General features: G+C 41.8%; 1 protein-coding gene across 1 annotated transcript in view; it reads right to left on the minus strand.

Moving 5' to 3' along the window:
- The window catches only part of LOC135554468 (tumor necrosis factor receptor superfamily member 16-like), a 47,454-nt gene that overhangs the window by 25,887 nt on the left and 2,319 nt on the right, over window positions 1-19,248 (minus strand). The window contains exons 2-3 of the mRNA XM_064986796.1: window positions 15,708-15,870; window positions 574-936 (exon numbers count right to left, since the gene is read on the minus strand). Coding sequence (XP_064842868.1) covers window positions 574-936; window positions 15,708-15,870 — 526 coding nt within the window. The remainder of the gene's footprint in view (window positions 1-573; window positions 937-15,707; window positions 15,871-19,248) is intronic.

Below are 19,248 nucleotides of genomic sequence, written 5' to 3' on the forward strand. Positions count from 1 at the left end.
AGCCAACACATTACTATAAACCTAACCCAGTCTGTTACCAAAGCAGGGAGGTCCATATCTTGCAGCAGCAGTGGACCTCCCAGAGGCTGGGCTTATTATTCACTGACATGGCTGATTTCATGCCACATCCACCCTACTGGATTGACAGCTTCCTGGGTATGTGCTCCAGTGCTGCAGCCTCCCCTGTAGTGCATCTGTGTTCACCGTGCCTGCAGAGGGAATACCTAGCCTCTAGTTAGAGCGTTTGGAGATTATGCACTGTCTCTGTGTTGACACTCCACCACTTCTAGACCTCTGTGACCGCTGTTCTGTTTTTTCTGCCGTCTGACAATTTGGCCTGCATGGCCCTCTGACCCTGACTGTAGAACAGACACATGTGGAAGTCACTCCTGTTGACCTCCTAAATTCACATGAGAAAGAAAACATTGTGATAGAGACATACAGGCCTTTACTATACGACCCTGATAGGACAGGAGGGCAAAGGTTACCATAAGTTCCCAGACGTTACTGCTACTGGCTAGCTTGCAGGTTGTGTGTGTGTATGTTGCTGTGAGTGTGCGTTGGTTCTCTTACTATGGCAGAGGGAGTCGCTGACGGGGGTGCAGGCACTCAGCTCCACCTCGATGCCCTCATCACATATGGTGCAGGGCAGGCAGGGGTCCAGGGAGCTGTCCCGGTCAGAGTAGGTGTCGTCTATACACTCCTCACACACTGTGTCGTGGTTGTGCTCGCAGTGTGCCAACACGCCCTGGCCCGCCGGGCACACCGTGCAGGGCTCACAGCGCCCAGACACCTCATTCAGGTAGTAGTTGTAGTCACACACGCAGATGGCATTGTTGGAGTCGGTGCAGGGCGTTTGCATGCGCATCAGACCTGTACACATGGTGCAGGGGATACAGGTGTCTGTGTGGCTGTAGGTCTCTGAGTAGGTCTCACCTGGAGGAGAAGAAAGAAGAGGGGGATGGAGAACAATGAGGGGAGGATGAGACAGAGGGGAGAGGGGGATGGAGGGAGGAGAGAGACAGTCAATCATGTTTACTGCTGTGTTCATCGAGAGGGGACACACAGTGATCCAGTGGGCTCTGGATGATTAGTGTTCTGAGACATGAAAGGTGCTCTTGTTAAGGAAGGAGTCTGAAGCCCGCCGCGCTCATTACTAGATTGATCTCTGTATGGACTGTACCGACTGTACTGTAATGATATAGCTCTCTACTGCTCTGAACAGACGATGAGATGGCCTGTATTCAAAGTTAATCAAGCTGGGTTTGGCACAAATGATCACTGGCAATTTGATGCTTGGCCACTCTTCATCATTTTAAAGTATGTTTCAAGCTGTTTTGAAAAGAATACATAGGTCTAACCATATGGAGATGTATAAACGTAGCGCACGCCATACGCATGTTTCCCATTGTAAATCAGACTTGTCATGAAACTGTGCGTGTGTGAACAAGCATCATAACTCTGCCAGGAAAACGCCCTCCATTCACCTGACTATAACACCCTTCAACACACTTTATTTGCTGTATGATGTGGAACTATTGGAATTGGGCCAGGGGACAGCAATTTCTAAAAGAAAGAGCAATGGCTAATTTGATCACATTTCTGTAGAGGTGTGGGCAGAATGTTTTAGTCTTTTACAGTGACTTTTTCAAACTAAACATGCATGCTGCCTATACGAGTGCCAAACACTTACCCTATTGATAGTTATTTATTTTTTTTTAATTAAAATGCTACAGCCCACACTTCTTTGCAAAAGACTAATTGTTTTGTTTAGCAATATATTATTGTGTTTCTTCAGTATCTCCTGCCTTGGGTCTCTGAGATGTCGCACTCCTATCGCACAGCAATACTGTAGACTAAACCCATACTGGCAAGTCTTGTACACAAGCTACTGGTATATTTACTGTGTAAGAAGAATGTATTCATCTTTTTCAGTAATTTATTCTGTATCTGGCTGTAAAGGACAGTAATTCATGCTGTTTCTGGCTGTAAAGGACAGTAATTTATGCTGTATCTGGCTGTAAAGGACAGTAATTTATTCTGTATCTGGCTGTAAAGGACAATAATTTATGCTGTATCTGGCTGTAAAGGACAGTAATTTATGCTGTTTCTGGCTGTAAAGGACAGTAATTTATGCTGTATCTGGCTGTAAAGGACAGTAATTTATGCTGTATCTGGCTGTAAAGGACAATAATTTATGCTGTTTCTGGCTGTAAAGGACAGTAATTTATGCTGTATCTGGCTGTAAAGGACAGTAATTTATGCTGTATCTGGCTGTAAAGGACAATAATTTATGCTGTATCTGGCTGTAAAGGACAATAATTTATGCTGTATCTGGCTGTAAAGGACAATAATTTATGCTGTATCTGGCTGTAAAGGACAATAATTTATGCTGTATCTGGCTGTAAAGGACAGTAATTTATGCTGTTTCTGGCTGTAAAGGACAGTAATTTATGCTGTATCTGGCTGTAAAGGACAGTAATTTATGCTGTATCTGGCTGTAAAGGACAATAATTTATGCTGTATCTGGCTGTAAATGACAATAATTTATTCTGTATCTGGCTGTAAAGGACAGTAATTTATGCTGTATCTGGCTGTAAAGGACAGTAATTTATGCTGTATCTGGCTGTAAAGGACAATCATTTATGCTGTATCTGGCTGTAAAGGACAGTAATTTATGCTGTATCTGGCTGTAAAGGACAGTAATTCATGCTGTATCTGGCTGTAAAGGACAGTAATTCATGCTGTATCTGGCTGTAAAGGACAATAATTTATTCTGTATCTGGCTGTAAAGGACAATAATTTATGCTGTATCTGGCTGTAAAGGACAGTAATTCATGCTGTATCTGGCTGTAAAGGACAATAATTTATGCTGTATCTGGCTGTAAAGGACAGTAATTCATGCTGTATCTGGCTGTAAAGGACAGTAATTCATGCTGTATCTGGCTGTAAAGGACAATAATTTATGCTGTATCTGGCTGTAAAGGACAGTAATTCATGCTGTATCTGGCTGTAAAGGACAATAATTTATTCTGTATCTGGCTGTAAAGGACAGTAATTCATGCTGTATCTGGCTGTAAAGGACAATAATTTATGCTGTATCTGGCTGTAAAGGACAATAATTTATGCTGTATCTGGCTGTAAAGGACAATAATTTATGCTGTATCTGGCTGTAAAGGACAATAATTTATGCTGTATCTGGCTGTAAAGGACAATAATTTATGCTGTATCTGGCTGTAAAGGACAGTAATTCATGCTGTATCTGGCTGTAAAGGACAATAATTTATGCTGTATCTGGCTGTAAAGGACAGTAATTCATGCTGTATCTGGCTGTAAAGGACAATAATTTATGCTGTATCTGGCTGTAAAGGACAATAATTTATGCTGTATCTGGCTGTAAAGGACAATAATTTATTCTGTATCTGGCTGTAAAGGACAATAATTCATGACAATAATTTATTCTGTATCTGGCTGTAAAGGACAATAATTTATGCTGTATCTGGCTGTAAAGGACAATAATTTATGCTGTATCTGGCTGTAAATGACAATAATTTATTCTGTATCTGGCTGTAAAGGACAGTAATTTATGCTGTATCTGGCTGTAAAGGACAGTAATTTATGCTGTATCTGGCTGTAAAGGACAATAATTTATGCTGTATCTGGCTGTAAAGGACAGTAATTTATGCTGTATCTGGCTGTAAAGGACAGTAATTCATGCTGTATCTGGCTGTAAAGGACAATAATTTATGCTGTATCTGGCTGTAAAGGACAATAATTCATGCTGTATCTGGCTGTAAAGGACAGTAATTCATGCTGTATCTGGCTGTAAAGGACAGTAATTCATGCTGTATCTGGCTGTAAAGGACAATAATTTATGCTGTATCTGGCTGTAAATGACAATAATTTATTCTGTATCTGGCTGTAAAGGACAGTAATTTATGCTGTATCTGGCTGTAAAGGACAGTAATTTATGCTGTATCTGGCTGTAAAGGACAATCATTTATGCTGTATCTGGCTGTAAAGGACAGTAATTTATGCTGTATCTGGCTGTAAAGGACAGTAATTCATGCTGTATCTGGCTGTAAAGGACAATAATTTATTCTGTATCTGGCTGTAAAGGACAATAATTTATGCTGTATCTGGCTGTAAAGGACAATAATTTATGCTGTATCTGGCTGTAAATGACAATAATTTATTCTGTATCTGGCTGTAAAGGACAGTAATTTATGCTGTATCTGGCTGTAAAGGACAGTAATTTATGCTGTATCTGGCTGTAAAGGACAATAATTTATGCTGTATCTGGCTGTAAAGGACAGTAATTTATGCTGTATCTGGTAAAGGACAGTAATTCATGCTAAAGGACAGTAATTCATGCTGTATCTGGCTGTAAAGGACAATAATTTATGCTGTATCTGGCTGTAAAGGACAATAATTCATGCTGTATCTGGCTGTAAAGGACAGTAATTCATGCTGTATCTGGCTGTAAAGGACAGTAATTCATGCTGTATCTGGCTGTAAAGGACAATAATTTATGCTGTATCTGGCTGTAAATGACAATAATTTATTCTGTATCTGGCTGTAAAGGACAGTAATTTATGCTGTATCTGGCTGTAAAGGACAGTAATTTATGCTGTATCTGGCTGTAAAGGACAATCATTTATGCTGTATCTGGCTGTAAAGGACAGTAATTTATGCTGTATCTGGCTGTAAAGGACAGTAATTCATGCTGTATCTGGCTGTAAAGGACAATAATTTATTCTGTATCTGGCTGTAAAGGACAGTAATTCATGCTGTATCTGGCTGTAAAGGACAATCATTTATTCTGTATCTGGCTGTAAAGGACAGTAATTCATGCTGTATCTGGCTGTAAAGGACAATAATTTATGCTGTATCTGGCTGTAAAGGACAGTAATTTATGCTGTTTCTGGCTGTAAAGGACAGTAATTTATGCTGTACCTGGCTGTAAAGGACAATAATTTAAATGCTGTATCTGGCTGTAAAGGACAATAATTTATGCTGTATCTGGCTGTAAAGGACAATAATTTATGCTGTATCTGGCTGTAAAGGACAATAATTCATGCTGTATCTGGCTGTAAAGGACAATAATTTATGCTGTATCTGGCTGTAAAGGACAGTAATTTATGATGTTTCTGGCTGTAAAGGACAATAATTTATGCTGTATCTGGCTGTAAAGGACAATAATTTATGCTGTATCTGGCTGTAAAGGACAGTAATTTATGCTGTTTCTGGCTGTAAAGGACAGTAATTTATGCTGTATCTGGCTGTAAAGGACAGTAATTTATGCTGTTTCTGGCTGTAAAGGACAGTAATTTATGCTGTACCTGGCTGTACTTCTGTTAAGACGTGCTTTCCGCCATCAGACAATAATTTAAATGCTGTATCTGGCTGTAAAGGACAGTAATTTATGCTGTTTCTGGCTGTAAAGGACAGTAATTTATGCTGTATCTGGCTGTAAAGGACAGTAATTTATGCTGTATCTGGCTGTAAAGGACAATAATTCATGCTGTATCTGGCTGTAAAGGACAATAATTCATGCTGTATCTGGCTGTAAAGGACAGTAATTCATGCTGTATCTGGCTGTAAAGGACAGTAATTCATGCTGTATCTGGCTGTAAAGGACAATAATTTATTCTGTATCTGGCTGTAAAGGACAATAATTTATGCTGTATCTGGCTGTAAAGGACAGTAATTCATGCTGTATCTGGCTGTAAAGGACAATAATTTATGCTGTATCTGGCTGTAAAGGACAGTAATTCATGCTGTATCTGGCTGTAAAGGACAGTAATTCATGCTGTATCTGGCTGTAAAGGACAATAATTCATGCTGTATCTGGCTGTAAAGGACAGTAATTCATGCTGTATCTGGCTGTAAAGGACAGTAATTCATGCTGTATCTGGCTGTAAAGGACAGTAATTTATGCTGTATCTGGCTGTAAAGGACAATAATTCATGCTGTATCTGGCTGTAAAGGACAGTAATTCATGCTGTATCTGGCTGTAAAGGACAGTAATTCATGCTGTATCTGGCTGTAAAGGACAATAATTTATGCTGTATCTGGCTGTAAAGGACAATAATTTATTCTGTATCTGGCTGTAAAGGACAATAATTTATGCTGTATCTGGCTGTAAAGGACAATAATTTATTCTGTATCTGGCTGTAAAGGACAATAATTTATGCTGTATCTGGCTGTAAAGGACAACAATTTATGCTGTATCTGGCTGTAAAGGACAGTAATTTATGCTGTATCTGGCTGTAAAGGACAGTAATTTATGCTGTATCTGGCTGTAAAGGACAATAATTTATTCTGTATCTGGCTGTAAAGGACAGTAATTTATGCTGTTTCTGGCTGTAAAGGACAGTAATTTATGCTGTATCTGGCTGTAAAGGACAGTAATTTATGCTGTATCTGGCTGTAAAGGACAATAATTCATGCTGTATCTGGCTGTAAAGGACAATAATTCATGCTGTATCTGGCTGTAAAGGACAGTAATTCATGCTGTATCTGGCTGTAAAGGACAATAATTTATTCTGTATCTGGCTGTAAAGGACAATAATTTATGCTGTATCTGGCTGTAAAGGACAATAATTTATGCTGTATCTGGCTGTAAAGGACAATAATTCATGCTGTATCTGGCTGTAAAGGACAATAATTCATGCTGTATCTGGCTGTAAAGGACAGTAATTCATGCTGTATCTGGCTGTAAAGGACAATAATTTATTCTGTATCTGGCTGTAAAGGACAATAATTTATGCTGTATCTGGCTGTAAAAGACAGTAATTCATGCTGTATCTGGCTGTAAAGGACAATAATTTATGCTGTATCTGGCTGTAAAGGACAGTAATTCATGCTGTATCTGGCTGTAAAGGACAGTAATTCATGCTGTATCTGGCTGTAAAGGACAATAATTTATGCTGTATCTGGCTGTAAAGGACAGTAATTCATGCTGTATCTGGCTGTAAAGGACAATAATTTATGCTGTATCTGGCTGTAAAGGACAGTAATTTATGATGTTTCTGGCTGTAAAGGACAATAATTTATGCTGTATCTGGCTGTAAAGGACAATAATTTATGCTGTATCTGGCTGTAAAGGACAGTAATTTATGCTGTTTCTGGCTGTAAAGGACAGTAATTTATGCTGTATCTGGCTGTAAAGGACAGTAATTTATGCTGTTTCTGGCTGTAAAGGACAGTAATTTATGCTGTATCTGGCTGTAAAGGACAATAATTTATGCTGTATCTGGCTGTAAAGGACAGTAATTCATGCTGTATCTGGCTGTAAAGGACAGTAATTCATGCTGTATCTGGCTGTAAAGGACAATAATTTATGCTGTATCTGGCTGTAAAGGACAGTAATTCATGCTGTACCTGGCTGTAAAGGACAATCATTTATGCTGTATCTGGCTGTAAAGGACAGTAATTTATGCTGTATCTGGCTGTAAAGGACAGTAATTCATGCTGTATCTGGCTGTAAAGGACAATAATTTATTCTGTATCTGGCTGTAAAGGACAGTAATTCATGCTGTATCTGGCTGTAAAGGACAATAATTTATTCTGTATCTGGCTGTAAAGGACAGTAATTCATGCTGTATCTTGCTGTAAAGGACAATAATTTATGCTGTATCTGGCTGTAAAGGACAGTAATTCATGCTGTATCTGGCTGTAAAGGACAATAATTTATTCTGTATCTGGCTGTAAAGGACAGTAATTCATGCTGTATCTGGCTGTAAAGGACAATAATTTATTCTGTATCTGGCTGTAAAGGACAGTAATTCATGCTGTATCTGGCTGTAAAGGACTGTGACACTTTCAGACAGAGAAAACAGTGGCCAATTGTTGTGGACTTGTCAACAATGTTTTGATTTCAATTCCAAAAATAAAACAAATTGATTTTCGTTCTTCTCACTAACAGCAAATGGTTGCATCTTGTTATTATGTTTTTATGAATAAGCATTTCCTCATATCCCCCATTTACACAACATACTTACTTGCCTGCTTGCAATACAATACTACAACTAATAGAAAATGTGCGTGGAGGAAAGCACATTCTCAAGCCAAGTTCACTTTTTATAAATGACAACTGGCACACACATGTTTTGTGTTATATCTTGTAGCTAAGCAATGTTTATGACTATTTGCTGGGCCAGTTGTAGTTGTCTTTATGAAGTTCCATTAGTAGAATGTGCTCTTCAGGAATGTTGGTGCTGGAAGTTGAGCCATGAAGGTGTTGACCCCAAACTGGGTTATTCTCATGCTGAGAGTTCTTAGCGGTACAAAGTCATTCATTAATATTGCATGTTCTTATAGATTTTTTTTCAGATATAATTGGAACCCTGCTGAATTATTCATATAGTCTGTTATTTTTGTGGCTGTAGGAGATGAGAGTGACGTTTGGCGGGAGAGGAGGGGAGAGGAGGAGAGGGAGGAGAGGGAAAAAAAGGAAAGGAGAGGATAAGAGAGGAGAGGAGGAGAGGGTGGAGAGGAGGAGAGGGAGGAGAGGGAAGAGAAGAGGAGAGGATAAGAGAGGAGAGGATACGAGAGGAGAGGAGGAGACGGTGGAGAGGAGGGGCAGGCTGGTTTGAATAACAGAACAGCGGGATCCCCACCAGGTTTAGGGTTCCCCAAATCCCTCTGTACTCCTGTGTGATGCCCTTCTAAATGGGGAACAGGAGAGAAGAGGCATCTTCTGCAATGTAGAGCTTTAGAGGCTTCCCTTGCTATTAGAAACAACAAGTGATGCATGTTTTTGTGTGTCTACATCTGCGTGAGAGTACCGTGTGTGTGTGTGTGTGTGTGTGTGTGTGTGTGTGTGTGTGTGTGTGTGTGTGTGTGTGTGTGTGTGTGTGTGTGTGTGTGTGTGTGTGTGTGTGTGTGTGTGTGTGTGTGTGTGTGTGTGTGTGTGTGTGTGTGTGTGTGTGTGCACATGTCTGTGTGTGTCTGTGTGCACATGTCTGTGTGTGTCTGTGTGCACATGTCTGTGTGTGTCTGTGTCAGGATGAGCAGTGAGAAGTGTTGGATGGCAGTTGTTGTTGTGTTCAGTAAGAGAGAGAGAGCGTATTGCTGGTGTGAAAAGCCCTGCAGCAATGTCCCAGCACTTGCCTTGCCTTGTAAGCTCCTCCAGCATGTAAACACAAGCACAGGCTGAGCCTAATATCTCTAACAACTTGTAAACAGAAGCACAGCTTACTACCTGACAACACAGGATGTCCTCTCCCTTACTTTAAACACACTGGAAACAGAGAATGTGAGAGGTAACGGCATTGAAACATTAGTGGAGGATAAACAGAACAGGATTGGATAAAACAGGCTCATACTGTGAGAACAGGATTGGATAAAACAGGCTCATACTGTGAGAACAGGATTGGATAAAACAGGCTCATACTGTGACAACAGGATTGGATAAAACAGGCTCATACTGTGATTGGATAAAACAGGATTGGATAAAACAGGCTCATAACAGGATTGTGAGAACAGGATTGATAAAACAGGCTCATATGAGAACAGGATTGTGAAACAGGATTGGATAAAACAGGCTCATACTGTGACAACAGGATTGGATAAAACAGGCTCATACTGTGAGAACAGGATTGGATAAAACAGGCTCATACTGTGACAACAGGATTGGATAAAACAGGCTCATACTGTGAGAACAGGATTGGATAAAACAGGCTCATACTGTGAGAACAGGATTGGATAAAACAGGCTCATTCTGTGAGAACAGGATTGGATAAAAAGGCTCATAGTGACAACAGGATTGGATAAAACAGGCTCATACTGTGAGAACAGGATTGGATAAAACAGGCTCATACTGTGAGAACAGGATTGGATAAAACAGGCTCATTCTGTGAGAACAGGATTGGATTAAACAGGCTCATACTGTGAGAACAGGATTGGATAAAACAGGCTCATACTGTGAGAACAGGATTGGATAAAACAGGCTCATACTGTGACAACAGGATGTTATTTCCTCTGAGTTTCCAACTTCAACCACTTGAGGTAACACAGTGAAAAACATTGACGATGGTCCAAAATTGGATGATCCAAACATGACAACATGTTACAGACCATCAAAAAGACGATCAAATAGTCAATATAAATGAATATGTTTCATAAGAATCAGGGAACATGTGACAGGGCAATGGAGAGACCTGAGGTTGAGCTCCCTCCACTGACAGGTGGTAGCCCAGGTCCAGTGTTATTGTTCTCTTACATTTCTCTCAGCAGGCATTTGGCAGTGAGTGGTTCAGATGGTGGTCTGGTCTATTTATATGGCTCTGGCTAGAGGTAGCAGAGCAACTCTGACATTGACTGAGTGAGTGGGGGCCTTCGATCTGGTGGATAAATAACTGACCTTAGGGTAAATAATGATTTGAAGTAGGACTCAGAGCCTTTGTTTTCTTTTCAGTCAGGCTTGACGGTACAACCTTTCCTCAACCTCCCCAATTATCCCGCAGTGCAACAGGCCTCTACCTAATTTTAGCTCGCATGCATAAACCCCTTTGCGATCTTTGTATATAAACATGTCTAAACGTGACTGAATGCTCCAGAACCACGCACATGTGAGAGAGAGAGAGTGTGTGTGTGTGTGAATGATGATGTTCCGAACCACACTGTCTCTCAGTAAATCAGTTACCATGCCCGTCACTAGATATCTAGCAGTATGATCCTCATGGTTCCTCTCAACCTGACCACCTCCTCTAGATATCTAGCAGTATGATCCTCATGGTTCCTCTCAACCTGACCACCCCCTCTAGATATCTAGCAGTATGATCCTCATGGTTCCTCTCAACCTGACCACCCTCCTCTAGATATCTAGCAGTATGATCCTTGTGGTTCCTCTCAACCTGACCACCTCCTCTAGATATCTAGCAGTATGATCCTCATGGTTCCTCTCAACCTGACCACCCTCCTCTAGATATCTAGCAGTATGATCCTTGTGGTTCCTCTCAACCTGACCACCTCCTCTAGATATCAAGCAGTATGATCCTCGTGGTTCCTCTCAACCTGACCACCTCCTCTAGATATCAAGCAGTATGATCCTCGTGGTTCCTCTCAACCTGACCACCTCCTCTAGATATCTAGCAGTATGATTCTCATGGTTCCTCTCAACCTGACCACCCCCTCTAGATATCTAGCAGTATGATCCTCATGGTTCCTCTCAACCTGACCACCTCCTCTAGATATCTAGCAGTATGATCCTCATGGTTCCTCTCAACCTGACCACCTCCTCTAGATATCTAGCAGTATGATCCTCATGGTTCCTCTCAACCTGATGAGATATCTAGAGGAGGGTGGTCAGGTTGAGAGGAACCACGAGGATCATACTGCTAGATATCTAGAGGAGGTGGTCAGGTTGAGAGGAACCATGGCTATTGTGATTCATATTGTGATTCATATTTTAATGAAACAAGGAAAAACACGAATCAATACGAAAACAACAAAAGTAACACGAAAACCGAAACAGCCTATACTGGTGCAAACTAACACACGACAGAAACAAGGACATAAGGACAATCACCCACGAAACACTCAAAGAATATGGCTGCCTAAATATGGTTCCCAATCAGAGATAACGATAAACACCTGCCTCTGATTGAGAACCACTTCAGACAGCCATAGACTAACCTAGAACACCTCACTAAGCTACAATCCCAATACCTGTGAAAAAAACCAAGACAAAACACACCACATACCTAAACCCATGTCACACTCTGGCCTGACCAAATAGATAAAGAAAACACAAAATACTAAGACCAGGGCGTGACAAGTTATCTAGCAGTATGATCCTCGTGGTTCCTCTCAACCTGACCACCTACTCTAGATATCTAGCAGTATGATCCTCATGGTTCCTCTCAACCTGACCACCTCCTCTAGATATCAAGCAGTATGATCCTCGTGGTTCCTCTCAACCTGACCACCTCCTCTAGATATCTAGCAGTATGATCCTCATGGTTCCTCTCAACCTGACCACCTCATCTAGATATCTAGCAGTATGATCCTCATGGTTCCTCTCAACCTGACCACCTCATCTAGATATCAAGCAGTATGATCCTCGTGGTTCCTCTCAACCTGACCACCTCCTCTAGATATCTAGCAGTATGATCCTCGTGGTTCCTCTCAACCTGACCACCTCCTCTAGATATCTAGCAGTATGATCCTGTCAGCAGTTAGTGATTGAAGGCTGAGGGATGTAGTGTAAATGTGCCAATTCAGCCTGAGAAGGCTCCTCCTCTCACATCATAATGTTTCGACCCCATTAGATTAGCATCATTAATAATGCAGGTCTGGACATCCTTAAGTTTCTCCTGTGTCCATCCTCTTTCATCTTCTCCATTGTCAGCACTATCCTGCTGTGTTCTTCTAGGGGACTGTGGCCAATGGCCATTTCCCCTCTCATGTCAGACAGCTTTCCTTCCTTAACTCTTTTCTCTCTTTGTTCTGTTCTGAAACCTGCATTCCGGTTTCTATTTGTCTTTTAAAACTTGAAACATTTATTTAACAGTGTGTAATTATCGCCACGCTTCAGTGGTCTGCTTGGCTCGACCCCAAGGTTTACAACATCTGTTTAGGGTATTATTAACATGTCTATAATGCTATTATTAGGATGTTTAAAAGAGAAGTCATATCTGGTGACAGTTATGTTATCCCTCATTAGCTCACCTAGTGCTGTTCTGGGGTCAGTGGAGTAATGCAGTAGTTTCCGCTGTAGGAGCCACAGAGGACTCTCAAACTAATTTCTCCTCATTCCCCCCATTACCCACTGATCCACAATCAGTCAGTCCTCTTTTACACACTCCATTGACTAAGATAGCTGTGATTCTCCTCTCTCTCTTTCCCTCTCTCTCTCTAAATCCCCAACTGAACCCCATTCAGTCAGAGGACTTTCTAAATGCTTAATTGACTGGCCTTTTCTCTCTCCATCCCCACTGATCCCCAGTCAGTTGCAGCCCCCTTTGTGATGCTTCACTGAGAAGCAGATCTGAATGTGCTGTGTCCCATGACAGGCAGAGAGAGAGAGAAAGTGGAAAGGACTGATAAATATTTTAGCAGTGCTGACGTTGGCAGGCGTCTAGACCTGAAAGGATAGGGCAATGAGGAGGGGAGGTGTTAGCGGGACAGGAAGTAGAGTATCCAGAGAGGAAGAAGAGGTAAATAAAGATGCACCCATATTTACCATGAAACAGGAAATGGATGCTCTGAATGTTTTTTCACCTTTTAAAATATTAATACCTGCGCTTTATGAAATACTGCTTCTTCCTACGTATATAGCTTTTGTTATTCAGGATTAAGCTCCGTGCTTTCAGCCACTGACATCCATTTATAACACTCTCAGTCCCTATTTTGTTAGTGTTTCAGGGATGCAATGTTTACCACATTATTGATACCATGTCTGTATCGTGGCTCACGATAATTGTTTTCTAGAGCTTCCCGAGTGCAGCGGTCTAAGGCACTGCATAGCAGTACTAGAGGTGTCACTACAGATCCGGATTCGATCCCGGGCTGTGTAGCAGCTGGCTGCGACCGGGAGACCCATGAGGTGCGGCTGACTTCCGGGTTAAGCGAGCAGTGTGTCAAGAAGCAGTGCGGCTTGGTGGCATCGTGTTTCGGAGGACTCGTGGCTCTCGACCTTCACCTCCCCTGAGTCCGTACAGGAGTTGCAGCGATGGGACAACACTGACAACATTGTTTTCTGCATCCCTGTGTAGGATATCAAATGGGCGTGGCGCACTGGTATAATTAGTCTGTTTAAATGTGTAAAGATGCAGTCATATAGCACCATGCAAGATGAATGAGCAGACCTTGTTCTTTGGTGCCTGATGCTCCCTCAGACCAGTCTTTGTCCCCATTACAGCCGATGAGTCACATAAAGACTGGTAGGGGATGAGAGTGGAGCGCTCTGTAGTGGTTTATTATTTCCCATGAAAAAAAGTGACAGCATTTATACATTGTAATTTATAAATTAAGGACTCTGAGGGCAGGGTTCAGTCAAACCTTAGAATACAAGTCCATATTAGGATGTCTCTGCTGCTTTTGCAGAGAAGCCAAGCGGCTCCAGTTTCCTGCTGTAATCCATCACTTTGTGTAATTTGCTAATAACAATGATTAATTAGTCTCCATTCCTCATCCCCTCCTCTTCCATTTCCCCTCCCTGCCAATTGTTCTATTACCTCTCCATGTACACTGTCTGGTTGGCTGTTCCCCAACTGACCAGCTGCTGTGGATGAGACTTTGATCTTAAACTGCCAAGCTCCAGGAATGTTTGGAGGTTACATTAAATAATATGTGCGTATCATGTCTTTACACATTGTTGGGCAGCAGTTCACAGGCATCCCAGGCCAGTGTTGTGTCTGTAGGAGCTTGTTATGGTAATACTATATCAAGCAGCAACACAGGCCATCTTCTGACTAAATTACTTAATTGATCTAATTTTAGACTTCATCTGTTCTGTGTCCTGCTCAAATCGTGTTGGAAGACACTGGCATTCCTGGGATTTGTAAAGGACCTCAACTGAAGAATACTTTGTCTGTGAATTGTCACAGTTGTGAAAGAAGATCCTATTTGTACGACTCAGTCAATAGAGCAGACCTGACACCAGTCATGAGTCACAATGCACTCTGACATTCTGCTCATCCACCACAACCATGCAGTGACCTTGGGAACTACATTTTGACTTCTAGAAGTGCTGTAGAATCCAGCTGACTCTCTCTCTCTCTGGATTCTATTTCTATGCTATGCAGTGACCTGTGAGAACTACACTTTAACATCTACTATGCATCTTAACTACTGTAAAGGACAACAACAGAAAGAGAGTGAAAGAGAAAGAGAGGGAAAATGGTGAAACAAACACTAAGATGAAGTGCATATGTATGTTTGCATAAAGGCTCTTCCTCTCTGTAGGACGTTGTTGCACAACATTGGCACCTCTCCCATCCTGTTTTATCCTCCCTCTGAATCAGTGCTAATGGGTTTCAGCCTGAGTTGTAAGTGAACACATTTGGCCCCACTTACAGCCGTCAAACATAGGAATCCCTGCCTGTTTCTAAAGAACACTTTGTTAGTAAAGCAGGGACAGAAGGCTTTTTTTTACTTATGTGCAAATTGGACAGTAACATTTTTGTTCAGGCTTTTTTCTGTTTTGATTGGATGGTTTTAGACGGTGGGGTATTAATGTGTAAATTGCCGTTGATGGTGTAAATGAGTGCATATAAGGTGAAATGTACAGTTCAGCGATTTTTATGCCATGGAAATCATTGCGGTGGGTAAGTCCAAACTGTGTAAAGAAAAGTTCTAATATAATGTACTTTTTAAATACATTTTCGGCATATAAAAACACTTTCAGTGTGTACTTAAACGACTAAAACCAGACATAAAGTGTGTAAAAAAGATAATGGACCTATATATTTTTGATAACATATTCATTGAGAACTACCAATCCCCAAAATAAAGACTAGACAGACAGGGAGAATTGAAAATTCTAAAAACAATGAATTTACCATTATAGATTTTGTTATTATGCTTGAGCAAAGGAACACAACATTAGCCATTCTTTACCCCGCCAAGATGGGGGCTTCTAAAATGATGACGTGCCGACGGGCCAACCGATAGCTGTGCGTGCGTGCCTGTGTGCATGTGAATAATACAGTATGCCTGTATAGATGTGTACTTGTACATTTGAAGGATGAACTCACTGTCTAGGCACTGGGCGCAGACGGTCTGGTTGGCACCACACCTCCTCACCACCCCCTCTCCAGGTGGGCACATCTCGCAGCACTCTCCACCCTTGGTGTACTGGCCTGAGTCACAGGGCACCTGCACCGCCCGCTCCGTCTTAGAAGCCACCAACACCCCAACCTGGCACAGACAGAGGAACAGACAGAAGGGTGTAAAAGCAGAGGTCACCCATAATACTGGCTCATAGAGGGGTTTTGAAGGCAAAAATGACAGCCAGATGCATATTACAATCATGTTCCTAATCTAACCTCGTATCATGATTCATCTACACTCCTTAGAGTGTCGTGTTATTACCAGGGCAGGCTCCATGGTCTGCTCTCTGGAGAATGGGTAACGCAGGGTGAAAGCATCAGACTCAATAAATCATTTTGTCTACATCTAAATCAGAGACAAATTCTTCTACAGAGCAATACATTGTCCCATCCTCAGAGAGCCTTTAAAGGCACATAAAGGCAAGCCTCAAGGTGCTCACCCATGACTGGTCCAAGTAACACCTATAAACATATGTGCCTAATGCACAACCTCATGTTGCATGTTAGCACTTCAATATATCCTCCCCATACACACACACACCCATGCATGCACACACTCGTGCACACACACACACTTCCCCCAGACTCCTGAACCCATTCATTTATAAGGAGAAGATCTACCTTTGTTTTTCTAATACTTGATTTTTGTTTTCTTCCCCATAGGGGTTACTCTCCTCCTTATTTATTCGCTTGTAGTGCAAATGTTAGTTGAAAACTGCTGGCTGGAGCATACTGCAACGGAGCTGTCTACGGGGCTATTGGTCAGACTCCGTACTGTTGATGGAGGGCCTGGGAGAGTTAACGTCCTTGTTTTTCTCTCGAATTGCTAGGTGTGGTAAAAGACAGATTCCTCGCTGGAATTTGCATAACAAGTCCTCATATTGCGCAACTTAAAACTATAAATTCACACACGCACGCAAAGGCATACACACATGCTGCTTCCTGCTACACACAATCTTCTCTCTGTCTCTTTATTTCCAGTCTTTTTCTCACTGCCTCTCTCCACTCTCCCTTCTCTGTCACTTCCTCTCTCTCACTCTGATATAAATGCCAAACAGCTTCACAGGCACAAGACTAAAGCATGTTTTCATACATACAATACATTTAAATAAGGAAACAATCATGTGAAGCACATTCTGAAGTCATAATCATCAAAACCATTAGACTGAAACACTTTAATGTTTAATGCCTCACATTTTACTAAGAAAAACTGCTGGTCTCTCTCTCACTGAAATGCCTTCTTTCTCTATTTAACTGTCTCTCTCCCCCCCCCCTCAGCCCCTGCTTTCATTCAGAAACAGATGCACTGAGAGCAGCCGCCAGCACAGCTCTCTCTCTCTGTCGATCGACTCTCATCCGTTCTGTACATTTCTCCCTCTCTCTCTTCCCTCTCTCTATCTTCTCTGTGTGTGCGTGCGTGCGTGTCTGTGTGTGTGTGCGTGTGTGCTCCCCCCCCCCCAGTGATATCCCCCACATAATCTCAAACCCTCTTAAGGGCGAAACTTTGGTTTTAGAAGTGGGGGGGACATAACTTTTTTATTTAATTTTTATCCAGTCAGATAAACACTCCAAACAGTCTACCCGACCGCTTGGATCGATCTGCATGGTCCTAAAGCCTCGTTTTGTACCACAATCCAACGATAAAACCGAGGAGGACAAAAATGCAATTTCAGATTGCATTTGTCCGTCCCCCCCACTGTCCCCAGTGAAAGTTGCGCCTGTGACCCCTCTACTCTTGGCATGTCCCCCTCTGTTAGAGAATTGCCCAAAGCATTGTTAAACCACACATAAGAATATTTTCTTATCCTTACTAATTTATGCAAACCTTGGCTCAAAACCTCTGTTTTTATTTGAATATGGTCTTACACTATAATCACCAGGTCGGTGAATGTGAACTTGGAATGCCGCCCAAACCCCCAAGTTTATAAACTGGCAATTTACTAGGTTCACCTCCGATAAGGAGCCTGCTACTCTCAACATGATCTGAGTGACTGAAAGGTGCTGCATGGTCAATCTGACGTCTGCACTGGCCGTGCAGCATTTAGGGTGATATGGCCTCTGCAGAAGTCAGGGTATTCATACTTCTTGAGCTTAGCGGAGCAGCGCAGAACTGTTGTGAAGGAAGTTGTCAAGGAAGTGAGTTTGTGTTTATACAGGACCACCTGACCTACAGATGAAGTCGGAAGTTTACATGCACTCATATTGGAGTCATTAAAACTCGTTTTTAAGCACTCCACAAATGTCTTGTTAACAAACTATAGTTTTGTCAAGTCAGTTAGGACATCTACTTTGTGCATGACACGTAATTTTTCCAACAATTGTTTACAGACAAATGATTTCACTTATAACTTACTGTATCACAATTCCAGTGGGTCAGAAGTTTACATACTGTACACTAAGTTGACTGTGCCTTTAAACAGCTTGGAAAATTCCTAAAATTATGTCATGGCTTTAGAAGCTTCTGATAGGCTTATTTACATCATTTGAGTCAATTGGAGGTGTACCTGTGGATGTATTTCAAGGCTTACCTTGAAACTCAGTGCCTCTTTGCTTGACATCATGGGAAAATCAAAAGAAATCAGACAAGACCTCAGAAAAACTATTGTAGACCTCCACAAGTCTGGTTCATCCTTGGGAGCAATTTCCAAACGCCTGAAGGTACCAAGTTCATCTGTACAAACAATAATAGGCAAGTATAAACACCATGGGACCACGCAGTCATCATACCGCTCAGGAAGGAGATGCGTTCTTTGGTGAGAAAAGTGCAAATCAATTCCAGAACAACAGCAAAGGACCTTGTGAAGATGCTGGAGGAAACAGGTCCAAAATTATCTATATCCACAGTAAAACGAGTCTTATACTGACACAACCTGAAAGGCAGCTCAGCAAGGAAGAAGGCACTGCTCCAAAACCGCCATAAAAAAGCCAGACTACGGTTTGCAACTGCACATGGGGACAAAGATCGTACTTTTTGGAGAAATGTCCTCTGGACTGATGAAACAAAAATATAACTGTTTGGCCATAATAACCATTGTTATGTTTGGAGGAAAAAGGGGATGCTTGCAAGCCGAAGAACACCATCCCAACCATGAAGCACTGGGGTGGCAGCATCATATTGTGGGGTTGCTTTGCTGCAGGAGGGACTGGTGCACTTCACAAAATAGATGGCTTCATGAGGGAGGAAAATTGTGTGGATATATTGAAGCAACATCTCAAGACATCAGTCAGGAAGTTAAAGCTTCCTGCAAATGGGTCTTCCAAATGGACAATGACCCCAAGCATGCTTCCAAAGTTGTGGCAAAATGGCTTAAGGACAACAAAGTCAAGGTATTGGAGTGGCCATCACAAAGCTCTAACCTCAATCCTATAGAACATTTGTGGGCAGAACTGAAAAAGCGTGTGTGAGCAAGGAGGCCGACAAACCTAACTCAGTTAAACCAGCTCTGTCAGGAGGAATGGGCCAAAA

The sequence above is a fragment of the Oncorhynchus masou genome, chromosome 14, assembly GCF_036934945.1.
Source record: "Oncorhynchus masou masou isolate Uvic2021 chromosome 14, UVic_Omas_1.1, whole genome shotgun sequence".
NCBI lineage: Eukaryota > Metazoa > Chordata > Actinopteri > Salmoniformes > Salmonidae > Oncorhynchus > Oncorhynchus masou.